Source organism: Neofelis nebulosa, chromosome 7 (assembly GCF_028018385.1).
Source record: "Neofelis nebulosa isolate mNeoNeb1 chromosome 7, mNeoNeb1.pri, whole genome shotgun sequence".
Taxonomy (NCBI): Eukaryota; Metazoa; Chordata; class Mammalia; order Carnivora; family Felidae; genus Neofelis; species Neofelis nebulosa.
Window position 1 is genome coordinate 72,946,039 of NC_080788.1, and position 22,870 is coordinate 72,968,908.

General features: G+C 41.6%; 2 protein-coding genes across 2 annotated transcripts in view; one reads left to right on the top strand and one right to left on the bottom strand.

The window, feature by feature from the left end:
- RPGRIP1 (RPGR interacting protein 1) overlaps positions 1-8,631 on the top strand; it is an 81,782-nt gene extending 73,151 nt beyond the window's left edge. The window contains exons 22-24 of the mRNA XM_058738463.1: positions 1,404-1,488; positions 4,385-4,515; positions 8,436-8,631. Coding sequence (XP_058594446.1) covers positions 1,404-1,488; positions 4,385-4,515; positions 8,436-8,548 — 329 coding nt within the window. The 3' untranslated portion in view covers positions 8,549-8,631. The remainder of the gene's footprint in view (positions 1-1,403; positions 1,489-4,384; positions 4,516-8,435) is intronic.
- Positions 8,632-8,822: 191 nt separating this feature from the next.
- The window catches only part of SUPT16H (SPT16 homolog, facilitates chromatin remodeling subunit), a 39,734-nt gene continuing 25,686 nt past the window's right edge, over positions 8,823-22,870 (bottom strand). The window contains exons 15-26 of the mRNA XM_058738449.1: positions 22,602-22,729; positions 22,008-22,143; positions 21,776-21,902; positions 21,399-21,517; positions 20,583-20,708; positions 20,140-20,252; positions 19,746-19,821; positions 19,235-19,404; positions 11,802-11,931; positions 11,015-11,144; positions 10,822-10,899; positions 8,823-10,158 (exon numbers count right to left, since the gene is read on the bottom strand). Of these exons, the coding sequence (XP_058594432.1) occupies positions 10,013-10,158; positions 10,822-10,899; positions 11,015-11,144; positions 11,802-11,931; positions 19,235-19,404; positions 19,746-19,821; positions 20,140-20,252; positions 20,583-20,708; positions 21,399-21,517; positions 21,776-21,902; positions 22,008-22,143; positions 22,602-22,729 (1,479 nt within the window). The 3' untranslated portion in view covers positions 8,823-10,012. The remainder of the gene's footprint in view (positions 10,159-10,821; positions 10,900-11,014; positions 11,145-11,801; positions 11,932-19,234; positions 19,405-19,745; positions 19,822-20,139; positions 20,253-20,582; positions 20,709-21,398; positions 21,518-21,775; positions 21,903-22,007; positions 22,144-22,601; positions 22,730-22,870) is intronic.

Below are 22,870 nucleotides of genomic sequence, written 5' to 3' on the forward strand. Positions count from 1 at the left end.
TTCTTCTTCTTCCTCTAAGTATATGCTGCCCTTATATTATATGAGGTAGAAGTTTATTTCTTGTATAAAGTGGATTCTGAGGGGCACAGTCCAGGGCTGAGGATATGTGATACTCTTAGGGTCCAAACTACTACCCTGCTTTTGATCATCCTTGTGCCTGTCTTCCATCTTTTTGGTGACCCTGACCCTCTTAATGGCCATCAGGGCAAGGAGGAATGCCTCACACTTGAGCCTGTTAAGCATGTTTCCCACAACACAATAGCCAGCACTGAATCGTGTAGCCAAACCTCACTAAAATAGAGGCTGGAAAACATAAGCTAATTTATTTGATGCCGTAGCATTCCCATATAAAAATGAGGAGGAAGGGGAGAATGGGTGTTGAGACAGGCATCTTGAGTTGAACCTGCTATAAAACTCAAATCTCTAGGTGGCCCTAAAAAATCAATCTCCTTGGGGCACCTGCATGCCTCAGTCAGTTAAATGTCTGACTCTTGATTTCAGCTTAGGTCATGATCTCACACTTCATGGGATTGAGCCCAGTGTCAGGCTCTGTCCTGGCAGCATGGAATCTGCTTGGGATTCTCTCTTCCTCTCTCTGCCCCTCCCCTGCTCACATGTGTGTGTGTGTGTGTGTGTGTGTGTGTATGCACGTGCGCACACACACACACCCACACACATACACACTGTCTCTCTCAAAATAAATGAATAAACATTAAAAAAAAAACAGTTTCTAGGATTCTCCCAGCTATAGAGTGGTGGGAGCACATTTACGTTGGCATATGGCAGAACAGCTTTCAGTGCAAATCATAAGGCGTCCTTTATACCAGGGTTGACAAACTTTTTCTTGAAGACCCAGATAGTAAATATTTTAGGCTTTGTGAGCCAAATGGTCTCTGTCACACCTTTTCAACTCTATCATTGTGGTGGGAAAGCCTCCACAGATAATATGTAAACAAATAGGCATTGGCTGTATTCAGTAAAACTTTATTTACCAAAACAGGTAGCTGGCCCAAGAGCCTCACCTTGCCAACCTCTTATTTTTTAACTAAAAAAAAAAAAAAATTTTTTTTTAATGTTTTTTTTTTTTTGTTTTGTTTTGTTTTGTTTTTTGAGAGAGAGAGAGAGAGAGCAGGGGAGGGGCAGAAAGAGAGGGAGACACAGAATCTGAAGCAGGCTCCAGGCGCTGAGCTGTCAGCACAGAGCCCAACACAGGGCTTGAACTCACGAATCACAAGATCATGACCTGAGCCAAAGTTGAACACTTAACCAACTGAGCCACCCAGGAACCCCAGCCAACCTGTTTTATATCTCAGTTTTCCATATACCACTTAATGAAAGTCTTAGTGCCCAAATAGCAACAGTACATGATTCTTGACTTTTTTCCCCTCTTATCCTTAATACAGTGATAGACCTGGACCCACTGGAGCAAAAAGGCCGAAGGCAATTTCTGTTCACCATGCTGAATGCACAAGATCCCGAACAAAGACAGTAAGTATCTGCTTTCCACTTTGAAAGAAGGGAGATACTATCCATTCAGGAAGTCAGGAGTTTTGTGCTGATATTGCATATTTTAATAACTTCCTTCATATTAATTTTCTCAGTGTATTTTTTATCTACTTGGATCTAATTTAGGTTTGTGACTACCTGATAAATTATATAATCTCATAGGTTTAATTCATTTCTCACCCATGCCAGCCCCTGAGAAGCACTATTTCTGTGGCAGCAACTACTTGAATACTAGCAGTGCCCTATGTGGAGTGGCCAAAACACTTTTTTTTGAACTGTCCTTTTTGGTTTTATGTTTTTTCTTTTTTTTAATGCTTATTTATTTATTTTTAAGAGAGAGAGACAGAACAGGCAGAGGAAAGGTAGAGAGAGAGGGGGAGACACAGAATCCGAAGCAGGCTCTAGGCTCTGAGCTGTCAGCACAGAGGCCAACGGGGGGCTTGAACTCAGGAACTGTGAGATCATGACCTGAGCCGAAGTCGGACGCTTAACCGACTGAGCCACCCAGGTGCTCCTGTTTTTTCTTTTAAAGAGAGAGAGCGAGCATGAGCAGGGAGAAGGGCAGAGGGAGATAAAGACAGAATCTCAAGCAGGCTCCATGCTCAGCACAGAACCTGATGAGGGGCTTGATCCCACTACCCTGGTATCACGACCTGAGCTGAGATCAAGAGTCAGACACTCAACCGGCTGAACCACCCAGGCGCCCCTGGAAAAAAACACTTTGACATTCTCAGAAAATTTGATTTATTTCTCACAAACACGGTACCATTGCTAGCTTACCAAATATTATGTCTTTATAATATTAATTTCATATTTATATTTTAAAAATCATTACAGGATTACTTTGACGTAACTGGAGTCAATCTTAGGCCTACTACCAATTTTAGGAAGGTGTCCTTTTTATTCATATGAGATGAAGAGGCCTCCATTTAGAGGTTCCAGATGAAATGCACAGGACATACTTCTAAGAAAATTATGCATTGTTTAGCTGAAATTTGAAGTTCAAATTTAAGTGGGCATCTGTTTTTGTTTGTTTGTTTGTTTGTTTGTTTGTTTGTTTGTTTTTTGGCAAGACCCAGCAATGCTGCCTCCTTTTCAAGTATGTGGGTAAGAAATAATACAGGGCTGGTGTTTTAGCCCAATAAATTTGTTTAATTTGCATTTACTTTGTCTCCAGTTAGTCATAGAAAGGATTGACAAAGGAGCCACTGAAATAAACAGTGAGTCTGACTTCAATGTCATTGTGGACTTAAACAGCAGCTTATTAGTAACTTTTGGGAATGGAAAGCATTTTGGTTGTTCCCCTTCTGCATCAGTGTTAAATTTAGCTATTTCATTTCTTTGTTCTCTCTCAGCATTCTTAGAATACTCCCTCCCTTCATTGCCTTACAGTGGTAGTCTCTTTCTTTTCTTTTTGTACTCAACTTTTCTACTCAATTTTAGATTTCAGTTGATTTTACCTTTCTTTTTGCCAGTGTCGTGCAGTGGACAGAACATTGGCTTTGTAACCAGACAGACTTGGTTTTGAATCCTGACTCTTCCGCTTACTAGCTCTCTGATGGTCGAATTTTATTTAACTTGAAGGCTCCTTTGAGGATACAATTGAAATAACATAGTTTATCTAAAGCACTTGGTATTGTGGCCTGTATGTAGTAATGCTGGTTAACATCCTTTCCTGGGAAAATTGGGGTCCGGAGTCAGCATTATCTCTTCTGTATATCAGTAAGGGTACAGAATATCAGTAAGGATCCAGAAACATCCTCACATATGAATGTTGCTTAAAGGGCTAAGAATGTATCATTTTGGTGGTGCCTGGCATGCATCTCACAACTCTTGATCTCGGGGTCATGAGTTCATGCCCCACATTGGGAGTAGAGCTTCAGAAAAAAATAAAAAGAATGTGTCATTTTTGGAATTTCTTTTTGTTAGCTCAATCGTGCTTAGCTGTGATTTTAAGAGCTTGAATTTTTAGCCTTAGTCTTGCCCCTTAGCACTATTAGCCATCAGTATTTGCTCTTAAAAAATTAATAGGGATACAGAATGTCCAGAATAGGCAAACCCAGAGAAATGGAAAGTGGATTTGTGGTTTCCTGGAGCTGAGGGGAGAACGGGATGCAGCTGCTTGGTGCCTCTCGGATTTCTTCTTGTGGGGATGAGCACGGCTTGGAATTAGACAGTGGTGACAGTTGGGCAACAACATGAATTTACGAGAACACACTGAATTGTACACTTCAAAGTGGTTAAAACAGCGAATTTATGCATGAATTTTATCTCAAATAATTGAATAGGTACTAGTTTCTAGAATTCAGCATCCTTCCTCACTAGGCCAAGTCAAGGTAATAATGATTGCTGTTGACCACTCACTGCTTGCGAGGCAGGGCTGTGTGCCCTCTGGAGTCCTGTTCCCAGATTTGCAATTCTTAAGGAATATGCTTTCACTTTCACAAAATGTATTGCTTTGTAATTCTGTATTCTTTCTGTTTTCCTTTATTCGGGCTTGATACCCAACTTTTATTTAAAAACCTAAAAACTCTTCTTCTCCTATAATGTTGGTTTTTGCGCAAACACCTCCACTGCCCGTATCAGATCTTTCATCAGAGTTGTAAACTATCTTGAAAGGCATTCTATCCCAACGGTTTGGAGTCAACTTGATATAGATTATCTTGAGTCTTAGTTCTGTCTTCTCCAGGCCTGTTGTTGCTTTAAAATACACCAACTCCTTACTCTTCTGCCATTACAGTCTTGTAAAATGGAGGCAAGGGAAAAATGATTGAGGGAAAACATTGTATAATTTATGATTATGGTTATCTTTATATATGTATTTTAAGCCTTAGGGTATCAGTAGTACTGAGTTAAATGGAATTTTTTTCTCCTTTAGTTTAAAGTTTACAGTGGTAAGCGATCCTATGGACGAGGAGAAGAAAGAATGTCAAGAAGTGGGATATGCGTTTCTGGAACTGTGGCAGATCATGGAGTCGGGAAGAGACCTTGTAGAGCAAGAGCTAGACAGTGAGTAATACCTTGTCATGCTTCTCAGCTTCAATTATTGCTAAGGAAATCAGCCTAATCATGAATACTTTTCCTGATTTACCTTCGGTATGTAATTACCGTTATGAAGTGGATGATACAAACTGGATCCAAATCCCTATGGCTCTACTTTTTCCAGAAATGAAAGTAGTCACTTGTGTATTTTAGCCCATGTACCTCATGACAATTAGAATACAATCTATTAGGAATCCCCAGTGTTTGAAATGAGGGAATTTTTTTTTTTTTAATTTTGTTTTTCAACGTTTTTTTTTTTTTTTTTAATTTTTTTTTTCAACGTTTTTTATTTATTTTTTTGGGACAGAGAGAGACAGAGCATGAACGGGGGAGGGGCAGAGAGAGAGGGAGACACAGAATTGGAAACAGGCTCCAGGCTCCGAGCCATCGGCCCAGAGCCCGACGCGGGGCTCGAACTCACGGACCGCGAGATCGTGACCTGGCTGAAGTCGGACGCTTAACCGACTGCGCCACCCAGGCGCCCCTCAACGTTTTTTTTTTAATTTATTTTTGGGACAGAGAGAGACAGAGTATGAACGGGGAAGGGGCAGAGAGAGAGGGAGACACAGAATCGGAAACAGGCTCCAGGCTCCGAGCCATCAGCCCAGAGCCTGACGCGGGGCTCGAACTCACGGACCGCGAGATCGTGACCTCGCTGAAGTCGGATGCTTAACCGACTGCGCCACCCAGGCGCCCCTGAAATGAGGGAATTTTGAAAAGACAAGTACAATTTCCATCAAATTTAAAGATCAGAATGCCTGATTTCTCTTAAGCATGTGAGGTTTGTAAAGACAGCTGATACCCTCCGCTTTTAATGTGTGACCTTGCACACTGTCTCTTCAGCAGACACCAACTCTCCTGCTACCTCATGCCTCATGGTATTTCTTACCAAGTCTTGACCACACGGCTTTGGAAATGTCTTGACTGCATCCCCACTACTGTAATAGTTTTCTTTTTTTTAAGTTTATGTAGTTTTGAGAGAGAGAGAGAGAGAGAGCACGAGCACAAGCTGGGGGGGCGGGGAGCCCAGAGGGAGACAGAGGAGAGGTGGGCTCCTTGCTGATAGCAGAATGTCCGATGTAGGGCTCGAACTCAAACCATGAGATCATGACCTGAGCCAAAGCCGGACACTTAACTGACTGAACCATCCAGGCGTCCCCGTAATAGTTTTCATAAACTGGTCTCTCTGCCACTGGTTTCTTCCACCCCATTTCCATCTGCTATAGCGTTTCTGTACAAAAAGTTTGTACAGAACTTCTCTGTACACCACATTCTTCTTAAATCCATTTTCAACATTGTTTGCTGTTAAGACTGGCACAGTTTTAAAAATATTTTCATTTGAATGCCTTTACGTGGGCCCTACTCCATCCAGTCCTCACTGCTCTCTTACTGTACATACCTGGGGATTTCACACATTTACCGTATCTGCTAGGCTGTAGTGGGCACTTAAAATCACACACTACACCAGTGGTTTTCAAATTTCCAGTCATAATCAAGTAATGGGTGGTGATATTAAATGAGTAAGTCATGACCAGAATTGGGAGCGGGGAGACTGTAGAAAATATCAGAGTGCATGGCATATAGATTAAGTATTTTGTGACACTTTCTTACGTATTTTATGTATTGAATCATGATCTAAAATTTTTATTAATTATAATAAAAAAATTGAGGAATACTCTTCAGACCAGGGGTTACAAAGTTCAAACTAGCTGGTAGACAAGATTCTTCATTATATTCCTCTAGTACCTTTCCAACTGAGGTACCGGGCAAGCGGTGTGACCTGTCTATGCCTGTGTCCTCAACTATAAGATGAGAATAACAGTCGCGTCCTCATAGGGATGTCACGAGGATGGAGGGAATTCTCTGAGGGTCAAGGGAGAAGGAAGGGTCGAGGGAGAAGAATGTTCGGGACAGCAGAAGCTCGCTGGGCACATGGCGAGTGGTGTCTTTCAGCGGTTTTCCAACTTGGACCTCTGAGTTCTATACCCGTCCCCATTCCCTGACATGCAGCGCTCTTCCTGACTTCTCTGCCCTTTGCATGTAAGGAAAATCCCCCTGGTCGTGACCTCAGAATTTCTAAAGCCAATGAATGTGTCTCGATTATTTTGACAGAAAAATTTACAGTAATTTCCTTGTTATGGCTTCCCTTCCACTCAGGCTTTAATCCTATTGGTCTGATTTTAAAAACAAAACATTGCTGTCCAGCCCTGCAGCTCCCTTCCCTCTGAGCACGTTAAAACTCGGCTCCGTGCAAATTGTCCTGAGTGGTAAGTCAGTGCAGTGCTGTTTTGGCACCTCCTGCACTGTTCAATTAAGGTCAAGTTTTCATCCACTTAATCGACTCTGTTCTTACCAATTTTCCGATTGTCAAATCCAGTTGGTTTCCTTATTCATCCTGCTTGACCTTTCTAAATTTCTATTATTATTGCTCATTCTCCTTTTTAAACTCCATTCTCCCTTGTTTTAGGCCGTTTCAACTTTCTGTATCATCCTGTGGGGGATCCTTCTGTTTCTTTACAGCTTCTTCCTGGGTTTGAATGTTGGGATTCTCCTGGTTCAATTTGTGGCCTTTTCTCCACACACCCTCCCCCTGGGGGTTTGCATTCACTCCTGGGGTTTTAATAATCTAAAAATGATCTCAAATCTAGGTTACCAGTCTAGATTTTATTTAAAATCTAGTAGACCAAGTCACTACTTCTCTGTTCTCATAGTACCCAAAATTTGCCTTGAATACAACTTTGTACCTTGCATTCCTTCTTACCTACCATCCAGTTATCCAAGTTAGAATGGTCATCCTGGATTTGGACCTACTCCTCTCTCCCAGGATTTCATCACAAAATTTTATTATTATTTTTTTTAATTTAGTTTGAGATAGGGGTGCCCAGGTGGCTCAGTCAGTTAAGTGTTCGACTTCAGCTCAGGTCATGATCTCGTGGCTCGTGAGTTCGAGCCCCACCCTGGGTTCTGCACTGACAGCTCAGAGCCTGGAGCCTGCTTGGGATTCTGTGTCTCCCTCTCTCTCTGGCCCTCCCTGGCTTGTGCTCTCTCTCTCAAAGAATAAACAAACATTAAAAACAATTGTTTTGAGAGTGAGCACACACAAGAGAGCATGAGTGGGGGAGAGGCAGAGAGAATCCCAAGCAGGCTCCACACCATCAGTGCAGAGCCCAACACAGGGCTTGAATCCACAAACCATGAGATCATGACCTGAGCTGAAATCAAGAGTTGGACACTTCACTGAGCCACCCAGGAGCCCCTATTTTTAGCTCTTAAACGTTCTGAATCTGCCCTTCTCTCTCCACCCTGTTATACTTCAGACCCCTTCATTTCTCTCCTGTATTGCTACAGCAGCCTCATAACTACCCTCCCTGATACACTCATGCTCCCAGTTATAGTCTCCAAATAACAGTGAGAACTAGAACTCAAAAATCACTACGTCTAGGACACTTCAGTTAAAATCACGTTCCTCACAAGACAGGCCTTTATGGTTGGGCCCCTGCTTACCTACGCGGCTTTGCTCCTACCACTTCTCGCACCTTTCCGAACTCCTTGTGTTCTCGTGTCTTGGCCCCGGGCTCAGAAGAGCTTACTTTCTAGATTCAGTTCAGGGATCGTCTCCAGACCACCTCTTCTACTTCCTCCATGCCGGCCAGGGTGGGTGCCGCTTCCTTGCGTCCACAAAGCACCTTGAGTTTTCATCGCAGCCCCCCTCACCCCCACCCTGTACTGTGCTGGGAGGGCCTCACCCTCCTTCCCTTCCACTAGGTCGAGCCCCAAGGAGGAACTTCAGTGTCGCCGCCGCCTGCCACGGCACACTGCAGGTATGTAAGTGCTTTTTAACTGAATGATGCTGCCGCCTGACAGGCTTCCTTTTCTTTTCCCGACAGTTGTCAGCCCTGAAGATCAGGCCACCCGGATAGGAAGGCTGAAGGTGTCCCTTCAAGCTGCCGCCGCCCTCGACGCCATTTACAAGGAGATGACAGAAGTTACACTTTCGTGATGGAGCAAGTACTATTCCGTTCTAAACTCTCTGAGGGAACCGCAGTAAAAAGTCTCTTATAAAGTAACTTGCTATGCCGTGAATTTGGTTTACTGTGATGTCTGGTCTTTCCACCTAATGACGAAAGCTTAGAACCAAGTTACTTTTTGTGACCCTCACTGGATAAAGGCATTATTCTCCAAGGTCTTAGCGCTCTCACGGGTGAGAAGAGGACCTGCCCTCAGGAACTGCGAAAGGACGGTCACAAAAGGTGACTTTACAAAAACAAAACAACAACAAAAAAAACCACAGTTTATTTATCTTTTAGTTCTTCCAAAATTGAAAATATCAAGTCCTACTGCTAAGGAGAAAAAAAAAACAAACAAACAAAATCCGAGACCCCTCCCCCCCTCTTCTCTTAAGGTCACAGAACACAGGAGGAACTGCAGCGGGACAGGTGGGTACAGAGAACCGGGAGGGGGAGGGTGGCAAGATAAACTCCCCGAATACTTAAAAAGCTGTTCGACAGAAACTGTGATAAATACAGGACAATGCAAGACAAGTAAAAATAAGGAGCAGCAGTGACGAGAGGCTGTGTTGTAGACGTGGCCTCCCTTCCTCTTCTCTTTTCTCATCAGGGTATTCTAGGCCCAAGGCATGACCTGCCCCTTCCAGATCTAAATGGTGATTCCTCTGAGCCTCCTCCTAGATTTCACTAGAAGCAGTGTTGTGAGGCACGACCATTCTTCCTCAGACACATCAGAAAAGGACCAGTGGTGACTTTGCTTCTACCATTGTACCCTGTGTGAATTTGTAAGGACGATGAAACCGAGCCAGGGGGTGTCCCTGCTTCTTGTCTTCCAAGGCAGCAGAAATACCTCTATCGGCACGAGGCAAACAGGCAGGAAAACTCAGGCGGAGGTACCGGCCCGATCTGCCCTCACTAGCTCAAGTTGTATGGTTTATCACAACTATCAGCAAATTCCAAGAACCTTTTCTTGAGCACTGCAAAGATGGAACTTAAAAGAGATGTGAGGAAGGTCATGGCAGTGGGGCAGGATGGAGGACTGAATCTGCTGGTCAAGAACCATGGTACAGGTAGTTAGGGGTCACCTCGTACCAATGTCTTGGAAACATAGCTTTGAGACATCAAAGAGTAAGATGTCAGAAGCCATCGATGTCCTGGCGGAAGGTGACAGGAAGAGAGAGGAATGAAACGGTATTTATCAACAGCGGAAGCCTCTGCCCTTCTTCAAGAACACCTCCTCCCTTGCCATCTGGATGGGGCCACTGGCACGTGTCCTGGTGGGCCTGGAATTCCCCGAGTAGATTGGTCCACACAAATGGCCCCCTAAACCCATAAACACAAATGGCAAAACTTCAAAAGGGAAAAAAAAAAAAAAGGAAAAATACAGTTTCTATGTCATGTAAAATTTGTAGGGGTTGGCTGGATAAAGAATGGAGCTGAGGACCAGAGTTCAGAAGTTACTTCCTCTTTTTCTTGGGGGGTGCAGAGGTGTGTCTGGAACCACGGTTAGAGCCACGGCCTGAGCTGTGCACAGATGCCTTCCTCTTCCGGCTCATACTTCGACTCTGTTCTTCTTCTTCCTCATAACGACTTTCACGGTCCGCTGAACAGGAGAAAAGAGGCATTACTAGTTAGCTACAGGGTAACTTTGGTACCTAACAGTACTTAATAGCATGAAGTAACACAGGGAATGTCCTCTGGAGTCAAGTATGTTTTAATCTCAGTCACGTATTAGTTGTGTGATCTCAGGCAAGAACTTAACTTTCCTGAGCCTTGGTTTATGTTATTTACACAACAGAAAATTGTTCTAGGATTAAATAAGGTAGCCTATGCAAAGTACGGATCCCGATGCTTGGGGTCCAGTAGATAGTGTTCCCCTTTCATCTTTAACTGCTATCTAGCATTTGGTTTCAGAGTAACTAAACCACTATTACAAAAACCTTCCTAACCTGGAAGAGGCCCAGAAAGTTTGACTATTATAGGACTTAGACTTGGAAACTGAATAGCCTAATTCTTCGAAGACTATGTGGCTATCATAGCTACAGGCCCACTGCGGCTGTGAGCAGATGAAGAATGACAGAGTCACGTCACTTGGAGGGTATGGACACATTCCAGAACTCATTTGCTTGTCTGGCTGATGAACTTGGAGCTATAGCTCCCCATCAGTTTCACAGTGTTCTTTTGGTACTCTTCTTAGGCCAAAAAAAAAAATCTCAAAATACTAAAATCCATTAGAAATTTGTGCTTCAAAAATAACAAAGTTTACCTTTTCGGGCTTCTTCCTCCAGTTCATCCCAATCCTTTCCACTCTCTTCTTCACTGCCTAATGATTCCTTGGAATAGTCTGGAATAAAATTAAGCATTAGACAGGAATGGAATGACAGAATTCTTCCCTCCTTTATGGGGTCCAGAAATGATAGATTAGAAAGCCATGAAACATTTTCCCTATAGAGACTAACCTGATTCTTCAGCTTCTGATGAATAATCTTCATCACTATCCTCCTCCTCCTCTTCATAGTCGTCTTCTGAAGGATTGAAAGTCTCATCTTCGATTTCAGACTCTGAATCCCCTTCCTCAGCATCACTCCCCTGGTGAATTACAGTTGGAGAGCATAATACTATTTACTCGGTTCTTTTTTTGACCTTCACTTTATTAACCTAATTCAACCCACCTAGCACCCCAGCATTATTTCCATATTACATGAAAAAACACCCAAAAAACCTGAGTGACCAGAAGATAAATAGGACTAATTTATAATTACTAGTAAGGTGCGATTACTAAATATCTAGTTTGTATTTCTTAAAAATTCACTTCATCCTTCCTCACCCAGGAAAATTAACCAGAGATACTCACAGAAATAATGCATTATGCAGAGGTGGGAGAATCATTTTTTAGAAAAACAATTTTTGCAAAATGCCCTAAACTTACACCTGAAACTATTATTACACTGTATGTTAATTATACTTCAGTCAAAAAAACCAAGAACTCAAAATGCCCTGAAGAATTTTTTCCCAATACTAAGAGTCTCCTTAAAAGAACAATTTTGCAATTTCAAAGAAATCTCAGTGGCTACCAGTCTCCAATTAATTTATCAGCTACCTGTAAAACTAACTAGGAGAACAGCACAGTAATACTAAGCTCCCATTTGATCTGGTCCCGTACGTACTACTTCTGTAGCATTTCCTAGCAGCCTGATGGTAATGGGCAACACTATGTACCGGAAAAGAAACCCCACACTCACGCACCTCACCCTCAGGTTCTAGGAAAGACCAGCCACCTTGTTCGAAGAAGCCCTCAGGGTCATCAACAATGGTCTTCATGATTTTAGTCCAGTTGAGGGACTGTACTCCTTCTGTGTACTTTAGGTCACAGGAACTAAGAGACAGGACATGAGTCAAAGTCAATCCTCCGTATTTTCCGAGAATGCACTGTGTCCTCTTGCTCATTAATATCTCTGAAGAGCAGACATTCTCTGTACTAGGCCACCAGAATAGACCCAAATGGCTGATATGTGGACTCCCAGAGACCAGCCCTCACGACAGAGCAGCATTCCGATGGAAGCAAGCTTTGTCCTTCCACAAAGGTCAGCCTCTCCCAGTTTTCCATTTTCTTTCTTAAGCACCAATTTCCCTGTTCCTCCTTTTGGCCTCTCCTCCTCACCTATGCTTTCCCCTGATTCTACCCTTATTTGCAAGTAGTCTCAACTTATAACCACTTCTGCGCTTACTTTTCAGCTCTGATCGCACATATGACTGCAGTTAAGAAAAGGCAGCTGGCCCTAGCTTTCCCTCCTCAATCTTCCACTGCTTTCTTATGTATTGTTCATTTGATGCAAGGTATATTCGAAGGTAGGAGTAAGTTTCTTGTTTAGTACCTAAAGTGCTAAGAAAATGTGCAAGTAACTTTCTTTTTTTAAATGTTTGAGAAAGAGCAGGGGAGAGGCAGTGAGAGAGACACAGAATCTGAAGCAGGCTCCAGGCTCTGAGCTGTCAGTGCAGAGCCCGACACAGACACTGAACTAATGAAGGGTGAGATCATGACCTGAGCCAAAGTTAGATGCTTAACTGACTGAGCCACCGAGGCACCCCTCAAATGACTTCCTTTTTGTCCACTTCTGTTGAGGAAAGCTCAATCAATTCAAGTGGGTGGGAAGGAAGAGAGAAATGAGAAAAACAAAAAACCACAACCAAAAAACCCCCAAAAGAAATGACAATAGTGAGTATCACTAGAAGAAAGCTTCACAAAACCTGAGAACCACTGCCACAAATCCATTATAGGCCTCATCATATACACTGTAACTTGCACATCGGGCCATGATGGACGGAATAACAAGAACTAGATTTACCTTTCCAATTTAAATTACTAGAAAACCAAACAAAATATAAAACAGCTTTCAAACACTGGATAAAAAGAAACCTAGGACTGGGGCACGTGGGTAGCTCAGTTGGTTAAGCATCCGACTTTGGCTCAGATCATGATCTTGCGCTTTGTGAGTTCAAGCCCCGAATTGGGCTCTGTGCTGACGGCTCAGAGCCTGGGGCCTACTTGAGATTCTGTGTCTCCTCCTCTCTCTGTACCTCCCCCATTTGTGATCTGTTTCTGTCTCTTAAAAATAAATAAACCTTTCAAAAAAAAAAAAAAAAAAGAAGCATAGGACTATAGTCCCCAAAAGGAGGAAACACACAGGGTTTTGTTTTATAACTGCCCTAGTTTTCTGCCTGGAGGCAGTTCCCAGGCTGCTATGTAGGGAGGGGAACCCAATCAGAACCTGAGAGAAAGAGAAGTATTTGGGGATGCTGATACAGCTAGAATTTTTGAAGCTGAGAGTACTGGAGAAGAGAATGACAGAAAAAGCTCTGGAGATGTGCAGAGGGATCCCTTTCAGTCTGTGGCCAAGAACTAATCTGCACATACATGAGAGGAAATTAACCAGAGCTCAGCAAAGAAGCACTGGAAAGCAGTTGGCCACACAATTCCCAGATCTCATACCAAACTGGAAATAGTTCCTGGTCCTACCAGCTTTAACAGAAAGACCTTAAAACACACAGGGAATCAGAGTGCTTAGAAGAGTACTGCCTCAGTGGTGGGCAGATTAGTTCTAGACTAAAAGCTGTTCTGAACCAGCACTAATGACATTTGAGAACAAGTTCTGAAAGATGAAGTGGTATCCAACTCACTTAACTATATCATCGAATGAAGTCTAGAAAAAAATTGTAAAGCCTAGCACCCAGCGTGCCTGGGTGGCTCAGTTGGTGGTTAAGTGTCTGACTCTTGATTTTGCTCAGGTCATGATTTCCTGGTCGTGAGGTGGAGCCTCATGCTGGGCTCTGCACTGTGTGTGGAGCCTGTTTGGGATTCACTCACTCTCTCTCAAAATGAATAATTAAAATAAAAAAAAAAATTGGGGTACCTGGATGGCTCAGTCGGCTAAGTGTCTGACTCTTGGTTTTGGCTCAGGTCATGATCTCATGGTTTGTGGTTTTGAGCCCTGCATCAGGCTCTGCACTGACAGCACAAAACCTGCTTGGGACTCTCTTCTGCCCCTCCCCTGCTTGTGCATGCTCTCTCAAAATAAATAAATACATTTGAAAGTAAAAATAAAACCTAGCACCCCAAAATGTGTAGTCATAATGTTTGGCAGCCAATCACAAATTACCAGACATGCAAAAGGGCAGAAGAAAAAAATCAGACAATAGAAATAGACCCAGAAAATACAAAGATGGTAGATGGAAGTATCAGATAATGACGTTAAAAAAAAGCTATTATAAACATGCTCCAAATGTTCAAGAAGGAAGACAGGAACTTGAAGATGCTGAAAAGTGAAAATATGAAATTTGTGTAATTAGTCTCAGAAAAAAAAAAAAAAAGCAGGGGTGGGGTGGGGGGATGGGGATTGAGGAAAGAGCAAAAATATTTGAAGAATAATGGCCAGAACATTTGGGGATGTGATGATCTAAGAAGCCCAATGCACACCAAGCAGAATAATCATTAAAAAAACAAAACAACCCACAATAAAGCAGATAATAAAATGCTAGAAACCGATGACAGAAATACAAAACAAAAACGTCAGCCTGTTCAGAGGTACGAAGATGACAGCAGACACCCAGTAAGCCAGAAAACAATGGAGCAACATCACGTAAGTATTAAAAAAAGACAATTCTATCTACAGTCAGGAAAAACATCTTTCTGAAGTGAAAGGGAAATAAAGACTTAAGAAAAAAGCTGGGAGAATTTGTCACCAGAAAGCCTGCATCTCAAATGCTAAAGGAGGAGGTTTATGAGGCAAAGGAAAATTAAAGGAGTTAGAAGGTTGGAACCACACACCATGGAATGAAGAGCACCAGGAATGTACATATGTGAGCAAATATCCAAGACTTTTGTTCTCATTTTGTAAATTAAGAGGTAACTGCCTGGGGGCGCCTGGCTGGCTGAGTTGGAAGGGCATGTGACTCTTGATGATCTCAGGGTCCTGAGGTGGAGCCCCATACTGGGTGTAGAGATTACCAAACAAACCAACCAACCCATCATAAACTTAATACACAATCATACAATTAATCCAAGGGTGCCTGGGTGGCTCAGTCGGTTTAGCATCTGACTTTGGCTCAGGTCATGATTTCACGGTTCCTGAGTCTGAGCCCCATGTGGGGCTCTGTGCTGACAAGCGTGGAGCGTGGAGCCTGTTTCAGATTGTGTGTCTCCCTCTTTCTCTGCCCCTTCCCCCCTCCTTGAGCTCTCTCTCTCAAAAATAAAAATAAATCCAAAATAAGGCATAAAAAGGAGAAAAGCAACAGAGAACATAGAGGAAAACAAACAGCAAGATGGTAGATTTAAACCCAAACATATTGATAGTTAGCATTAAATGCAAACGGTCTGTTTTCACCAATCCAATTAAAAGTAAAAATTCTCAAAACAGATTTAAAAAAGTGAGACCCAAATATATATTGTCTTCAGGTAAGGCCCTTTAAACATAAAGTAAGTTAAGAACAGAAAAAAAGACATGTCATGTAAGCACTAACCAAAATAAAGCTCGAAGTCCCTAAGAGTATCGTACCAAGCTGATTTTTGAAACAAGGACTATTATCAGGTGTAAGGAAGGACATTTCATAATGATGAAAAAAAAAATCAATAGAATTAAACCACTAGGCAGACTGACCAACAAAAAGAGGAAACAAATTATCACTATCAGGAATAAAAGGGGACACCATTATAAATTGTATAAATGTGAAAGTTGATAACTTAGATTAAAAAGACCAGTTTGCTGACAGACACAAGAAGATTCTAACCTTTATGTAGAATAGCCAATTCTGAAAAGGAACAAAATCAGAAGACTTACATTACATGATTTTAAGACTTACTTTCTATAAAGCTACAATAATTGTTTCAGTGATATAAGGACACACATAGGCCAATGGAACAGAATAGCATCCAAAACTACACCCTCTCCAAATGGTTGATGGCTTTTTTTTTTTTTTAAACAAGATGCCAGGATAATTCAGTTAACTATGGGGTAATCTCTTCACAAATGATACTAGAGTAATTGGCTATATTTGGGCAAAATACGAATCTTGACCCTTATGCTACAGTAAAAAATTAACTCAAAATGGATCACAGACCTAAATGTAAGAACTAAATCTATAAAACTCTAGAAGAAATCAGAAAACTTTTATGATTTCGGGTTAGTCAATTTATTAAACAAGATCTAAAAAGCGCAAATTACAAAAGAAAAAAATAGGTCAAACAGACTTCATGAGAATTTTACACTTCTAGTCTTTAAGACACTTGAGAAATGTAAAGGCATAGAATCTACTGCAAGAAAACATATACAAAACCTATATTTGATGAAGGATTTATAACCAGTCTAAAGAATTCTGACAACTCAGACAATCTGCTTTTTAACATGGACAAAAATATGAAGAGACTTCCTCTAGGATACAGAATGACACATAAGCTCAACATCATCAGTCATCATGGAAATGCAAACTGAAGTCACAATGAGACAGCACTCCACAGCTACTATAATGGCCAACATTAAAAAGACACAAGGGGAGCCTGGATGGTTCAGTCAGTTGAGAAACCAACTCTTGATTTCGGCTCAGGTCAAGATCCCACAATTGTGAGATCAAGCCCCGCATCGGGCACTGAGCTGGGTGTGGAGCCTGCTTACTATTCTCTCTCTCTTAAGCCCTCTGCCCCTTCCTCATGTATGCACGCTAAAAAAAGTAAAAAAATTAAAAGACCGACAAAGCCAAGTGTTAAGATGCACAGCAATTACAATTCTCAGGTACTGCAGTTTTTCCAGAAAATGATTTGATAGTTTCTTACAAGGTTAAACGTAGAGACTTTACCACAAACCATGCGACCCAGCAGTGCCGCACTTAGGTCATCTACTGAAGAAATGAAAACTTACGTTTACACAAAGACCTGTATGTAAGGTTTATAGCAGCTATTCCTAAGAACCCCCAAGTGGAAACAATTAACATTTCTATTAAGGTAAATGAAGTACGGAATATCCGTGCATTGGAACACTCCTCAGTAATAGAAAATACACTACTGATGCACTCAACAACTTGGATAAATTTCAAAAGCATTATGCTAAGTGAAAGATGCAAGATACTTATGTACCAAGATACTTATGATTCCATTTACATGAAATTCTAGAAGACACCACATAGTGATAGAAACCAGGGACAGCATTACAGGGAGGGGACCGACTTACATAAAAGTGTATGAAGAACTTTTAGGAGTGAAGAAGTGTTCTACATCCTGATTATGATGGTAGATTCGCGACTGTACACATTTATTAGAACTCATCAGACCATATACTTAAATTGGTGGATTTTATTACACATAAGTTTTGCCTTAATAAAACTGATTTTTAAAAAAATACATTAAGAAATGGGCAGAAGACATAAATAGACACTTTTCCAAAGATGACATCCAGATGGCCAAAAGACACATGAAAAGATGCTCAACATCACTCATCAAGGAAATACAAATCAAAATCATGATGAGGTACCACCTCACATCTGTCTGAATGGCGAAACTTAACAACACAGGAAACAGATGTTGGTGAGGATACAGAGAAAGGAGAACCCTCTTACACTGTTGGTGGGAATGCAAACTGGTGCAGCCAGTCTGGAGAACACAATGGAGGTTCCTCAGAAAGTTAAAAATAGAAGTACCCTACAATCCAACAATTACACTATTACGTATTTACTCAAAGGATACAAGAATAAGATTCAAATGCGTACATGCACCAAGACGTTTACAGCAGCATTATCAACAACAGCCAAACTATGGAGAGAGCCCAAATGTCCACTGACTGATGAATCAAGATGCATATGTGTGTACACACACACCACACACACACACACACACACACACACACACAAATGGAATATCACTCAGCCATCAAAAAGGATGAAATCTCGCCATTTTGCAACGACATGGATAGAGGTAGAGTGTACTATGTTAAGCAAAGTAAGTCAGAGAAAGACAAATACCATTTAATTTCACTCATGTAGAGTTTAAGAAACAAAACAGATGAACGTATGGAGGAGGGAAACAATCCATAAAAGACTCTTAGAGAACAAACAGAGGGTTGATGGAGGGAGGTGAGTGAGGGATGGGCTAGATGGGTGATGGGTTCTAAGGAGGGCACTTGATGGGATGAGCACTGAGTGTTGAATGTAAGTGATGAATCACTGAATTCTGACACCAATACTGCACTGTATGTTAATTAACTAGAAATTAAATAAAAATTTGAAAAGAATAAAAAAAAGTCACCTTTACAACACATATTTGGGATATTGTTATCACCTACCTGCCTATGTCTTAAGAAAATCCTCAGGAAAACCATAAATTTGTACCTTTCTCACTATTTCTAAGTTCTCTCAACCCACCTCTTAAGAAGAGAGTCACATCTCAGCACTTCTCCTTCACTGGTAATAGGCAGGGGTGTGTGGAGCGCAGAGCAAATTATACTCACCACTACCCAAGCTTCACCCTTTACCTAGAGTATAACATCTCCCTATTTACTGGAGTTTTGGTACTCCTGTGAGAAATTCTTTTATAGCTGAAGTGTGTATACATGGACGTAAAAGGCTAAAATTCAAGAAGTTTTATCTTATGGGGCATCTGAGTGGCTCAGCTGGTTAAGCATCCGACTCTTGGTTTCGGCTCAGGTCTCAGTTTCATGAGTTTGAGCCCTGCGTCAGGCTCTATGCTGGCAGTGCAGAGCTTACTGGGGATTCTCTCTCTACCCTTCCCCTATTTGCACTGTCTCTGTCTCTCTCAAATAAATAAATAAATAAACTTAAAAAATAAATTGAAAAAATTATCTTTCAGTAAAAGTAAAAGAACTAGTAAGAGATATCCCCTTTTTATAACTAACTGATTATACATGTATTCAGATTTTTATACACCTATCAAGGAGAGTCAAAGATGACTTTTTTTTGATTTTGTATGTGTAAATATTCATCAACTACTGTTGGAATTTCAGGAAGAAGTTAATAACTCTATCTAACAGATGCCAAATTTCTAAGTCCTGGGCTATAACTCCCCAACGGCAGTTTCTCCCTTAAGTCCACCAGCAGATTTTATATACAACATACCATGCTTGTATTCTGTAATTGAGGGATCAAGGGGTAAATGGGAGAGTGCTGGCAGACTGACTTACTTCAGCCATTCCTTGATGGGGTCTAGGGAGGCTACCGGAATGGCGTTGATCATCGTCACTTTCTTGCTGTAGTCCTTGTAGACTATCACCATATCAAAGTTCTTCAGGTGAAACTGAACCCGCTCAAAGTGAATCAGCTCCACTTCATCCAAGGTCACCACAAAAGGTGGCTGTCAGGGAGAAATGAGATCACTATCATATAAGTCCCCTAAAGCACGAGCATTTTCAAATACTTTCAGGGCCTAAAAATCACTACTGCTTTTCGGGACGACTAAAAGCAATGCAATGTACTGACAAGTCTCAGTATAAGGATTTGCAAGATCAAAATCTTTCCTCAAGGAGAATAAATTTAAAGAAACTGAAGAAACTATTTAAAAAACTACTTAAAGAATCATTTGTTCAGTAAGTCATGTCTAAGAAAATCTTCAGAAATAGTAAAGACCTAGTTTTCAAAACACCTACCCTTTCTTTTCTTTAACAATTTTCTTACTAAAAGGGAAGAAATACTCACCCACTCTGTAGCGTTTACAAGCGCACTACTAGTGGGCTGAAGGAGGCAGGTACTCCTGTAAGGAGCTCCATTAAATCTGAAAGAGAGTAAGAGAAAGGCTCACAGGGACTGGGCCCACTCAAGAGAAACGTGCTGCCACAATACACTTGTTCTTGCCTTTCCCCATTCCAAACCCAGCTCCAGCATACTCACTGGAGTCATTTACAGGGGAAGCCTCTCAGTCTGAGCCACTCACCCCAGCCTAAAAATGTTCAAGAGGGAATGGATGTCTCAAAGGTTTTTCAATCAAAGGAAAAAGGACACGATCTGTGATGTTAAATTATTATAAAGGAAGAATGACCAATTTTTCTAATAGGCAGATGACACTTCAGGTCAAAAAGAAGAGATATGTTACCCCAAGTCCCTAAAAGGCACTTCGAATTCCAGTTCCTCCTTAGTCAGAGCCTCTACTTTCTCAATGAAATTTTTAAAGGCTGTTTTCAGTTTATGCCTCATTTCTCGTTCCATCTGTAGAAGGAAAAAAAAAACTAATTAGCTACAGTTATCACTTCACTTGTACATCCATTCAAAAAGCCTGAAGTACTTTTGTGGTCCTTAATTCTCATTCCTGTGACGCCAGTACGAAGAGTTTAACCCAGCCCGCTACACCATTAACTGCAGAGCTGAGTCTGCAACTCAAGTCTGCCCCATAAGCCACTGCACTATACCATCCCCGCACATACTTGAGTTGTTCTGCAGAAAGATGAGGGGGTTATTTACAAAATATAACTACCGAACTCAGATCTGAACCACAAGCTACCTCAATACCCTGCAAATAAAATCCTCAATCTCACAGACCTGCTCAGCATAGAGGTCATCTCGGTCATGCATATGCTGATGTTTCCCCAAGTCCGTGGTGATCTCTCCCACTTCTGTGTAGAATTGCACATCCGTGTGCCGCTTCTTCCCGAACATGATGGCATTCTGGGGGCACGGAGTGGAAAAAACGAGAAAGCAGTCAGAAAACTCAGGCTACACAACAAAGAGGCAAGATCACAACAAAACAACGTGAAGTATAAATAGTATCTACCCTGGAAACCACAGCATCTATGTAAAAATAGTCAAACTGTCCCTGGTGTCGTCATGACATTTGGGAATGTGAGAGCGTATACATTTTTTAAAGTATTCCTATTTATTAGAATGAACTTGGGAGATTTTGCCGAAAATAAACTGTCTAAAGAAACATTTTTCTATTTCAGAGACAGGAATCTAGAGAAAACCTTAGGTTTTGGTGGTTATTATACAGCACACCAAAGGAACATACACGCTTATTAGCACCTTCTAGATTTTAGACACTGTGGACTTTATAAACATTATCTTATTCAACCCCCTTTACCTTTTGTGATAGGTGATATCATTCATCATTTATTTATTAAAGTTTATATATTTTAAGAGAGAGCGTGTGTGCGCGTGCACGACAGGGAGAGGGACAGACAGGGAGAGAGTGCATCCCAAGCAGGCTAACCGTGAGATCATGATCTGATCCGAAATCAAGAGTTGGACGCTTAATCAACTGAGCCACCCAGGTATCCCTATCCGTCACTATTTTAAAAGAAAAAGAGTAACAGAAAGATCTTGCCCAAGATCTGACAGCTTGTAAATCAAAAAGCGTACCTTGAGGTGAAAGTGCAAGACAATAATCATTTCTCCATCACATGGCTGAAACAAAGCATGCTTGATGTTATTATACAGAATATCCACTTTGTCTCCTCGAACAGATGTGAAGCGGAAACCTGGGGGAAAACAAAGGAAGCAGCTAACCATCAAGCAGCATGAGGTGAGGCCAGAAGACATTGCGTCTTTTCTGGCTGATTGGAACCGAGTCACAGAAAATGCCGCAAACCACACAGAGCTTCTTTCCCTTCCTTGTGCACGTACAGCAATATATATAGATTCTTTCCAGCAGCTCCTTCACATACAGATTATCCATCTGTCATTCCTACAAATGTGCCCCAGAGACAAAGCCCAGACACACGAGAGATCACTCATACCATTGACGTGGGCCTCCAGGGAACCCTGCATCCTCTTCTGGGCAATGTTTGGGCGAATGTATAGATCTTTCAGTTTGGGATTGCTCCGGTTTAGATTGATCACTAGGGAGTCTTGTTTCACAATGCCCTAAGTAGAACGAGAATTACTGTGAATCCTCATGTAACTGTGTGTCCCCTCCAAACCCACACGTATCCTTTTGCACAATGGTGCTCTGTTGGTGTCCAGGCTCACCTCCTTCTCCTTCTCTTCTGCTTCCCGGGTCTTATAACGCTTCTGTACTTCTTTTATAATTCGGAAAGCATTCTGGAGGTTCAAGGCTGGTACAGTCTGTTCTCCAGGTGCCTTCATATTTGAAGCTCGGTATGTGCTGTGAAAAAGGAGAAGCCAGAACTTAGAGAAGTATCTTTATCGGGTCAGGTAACCTGCACTCTTCACTGTATTTTTAACGGACTTAAATGTATTTCAGAAGATAAAGATACCAGTAAATGGTAAGACAGTGTCTGGAAAGCTGAAAAACATCCCTCTTTCCTCTTAAATAGAGCATGTTATAAATGGCTAATCCACTGGGTGGGAAATCACACTTATTTTTCAAATCTGGCATAGCCAGTTATCCCATTCCACACCATGAAGGAACAGACTCCAATGAGGCACACATTTCCTTATTTATGATTCTACTGCAAAACATGTGTAATCAGTTTAACATATATTCATGAGGATTCTAAACTGGTTTCCATCATCAAAACCGTACAAAGCACAATGAGATGTTCCTGAGAGTACCACTCCAACCAGCAGGGATGGGGGATGGTTGTTTTCCCGGGGACTCACATTTCCTTGACAAAAGTGGCTTCTGGGTTAGGAAAGATGTTGCCCTCATTCCTGCCAAGAGCACTGCCTGGGCAATAGAAGTTGATTCGCAAGTAAGTATAATCTCCTTCCACGGACATGCTTATATTCTGCTCAAAGAAAAGGAAAGCATTAACAAAATAAACAAGTTTCTTTCCAAAGTAAAGGTTAGTACTTAGAGACATTAAAATTAAGTTAGGAGTTACAAGCTGACTGCTAAACCTAGCCTATAAACCTTCACCGAGGTCTAA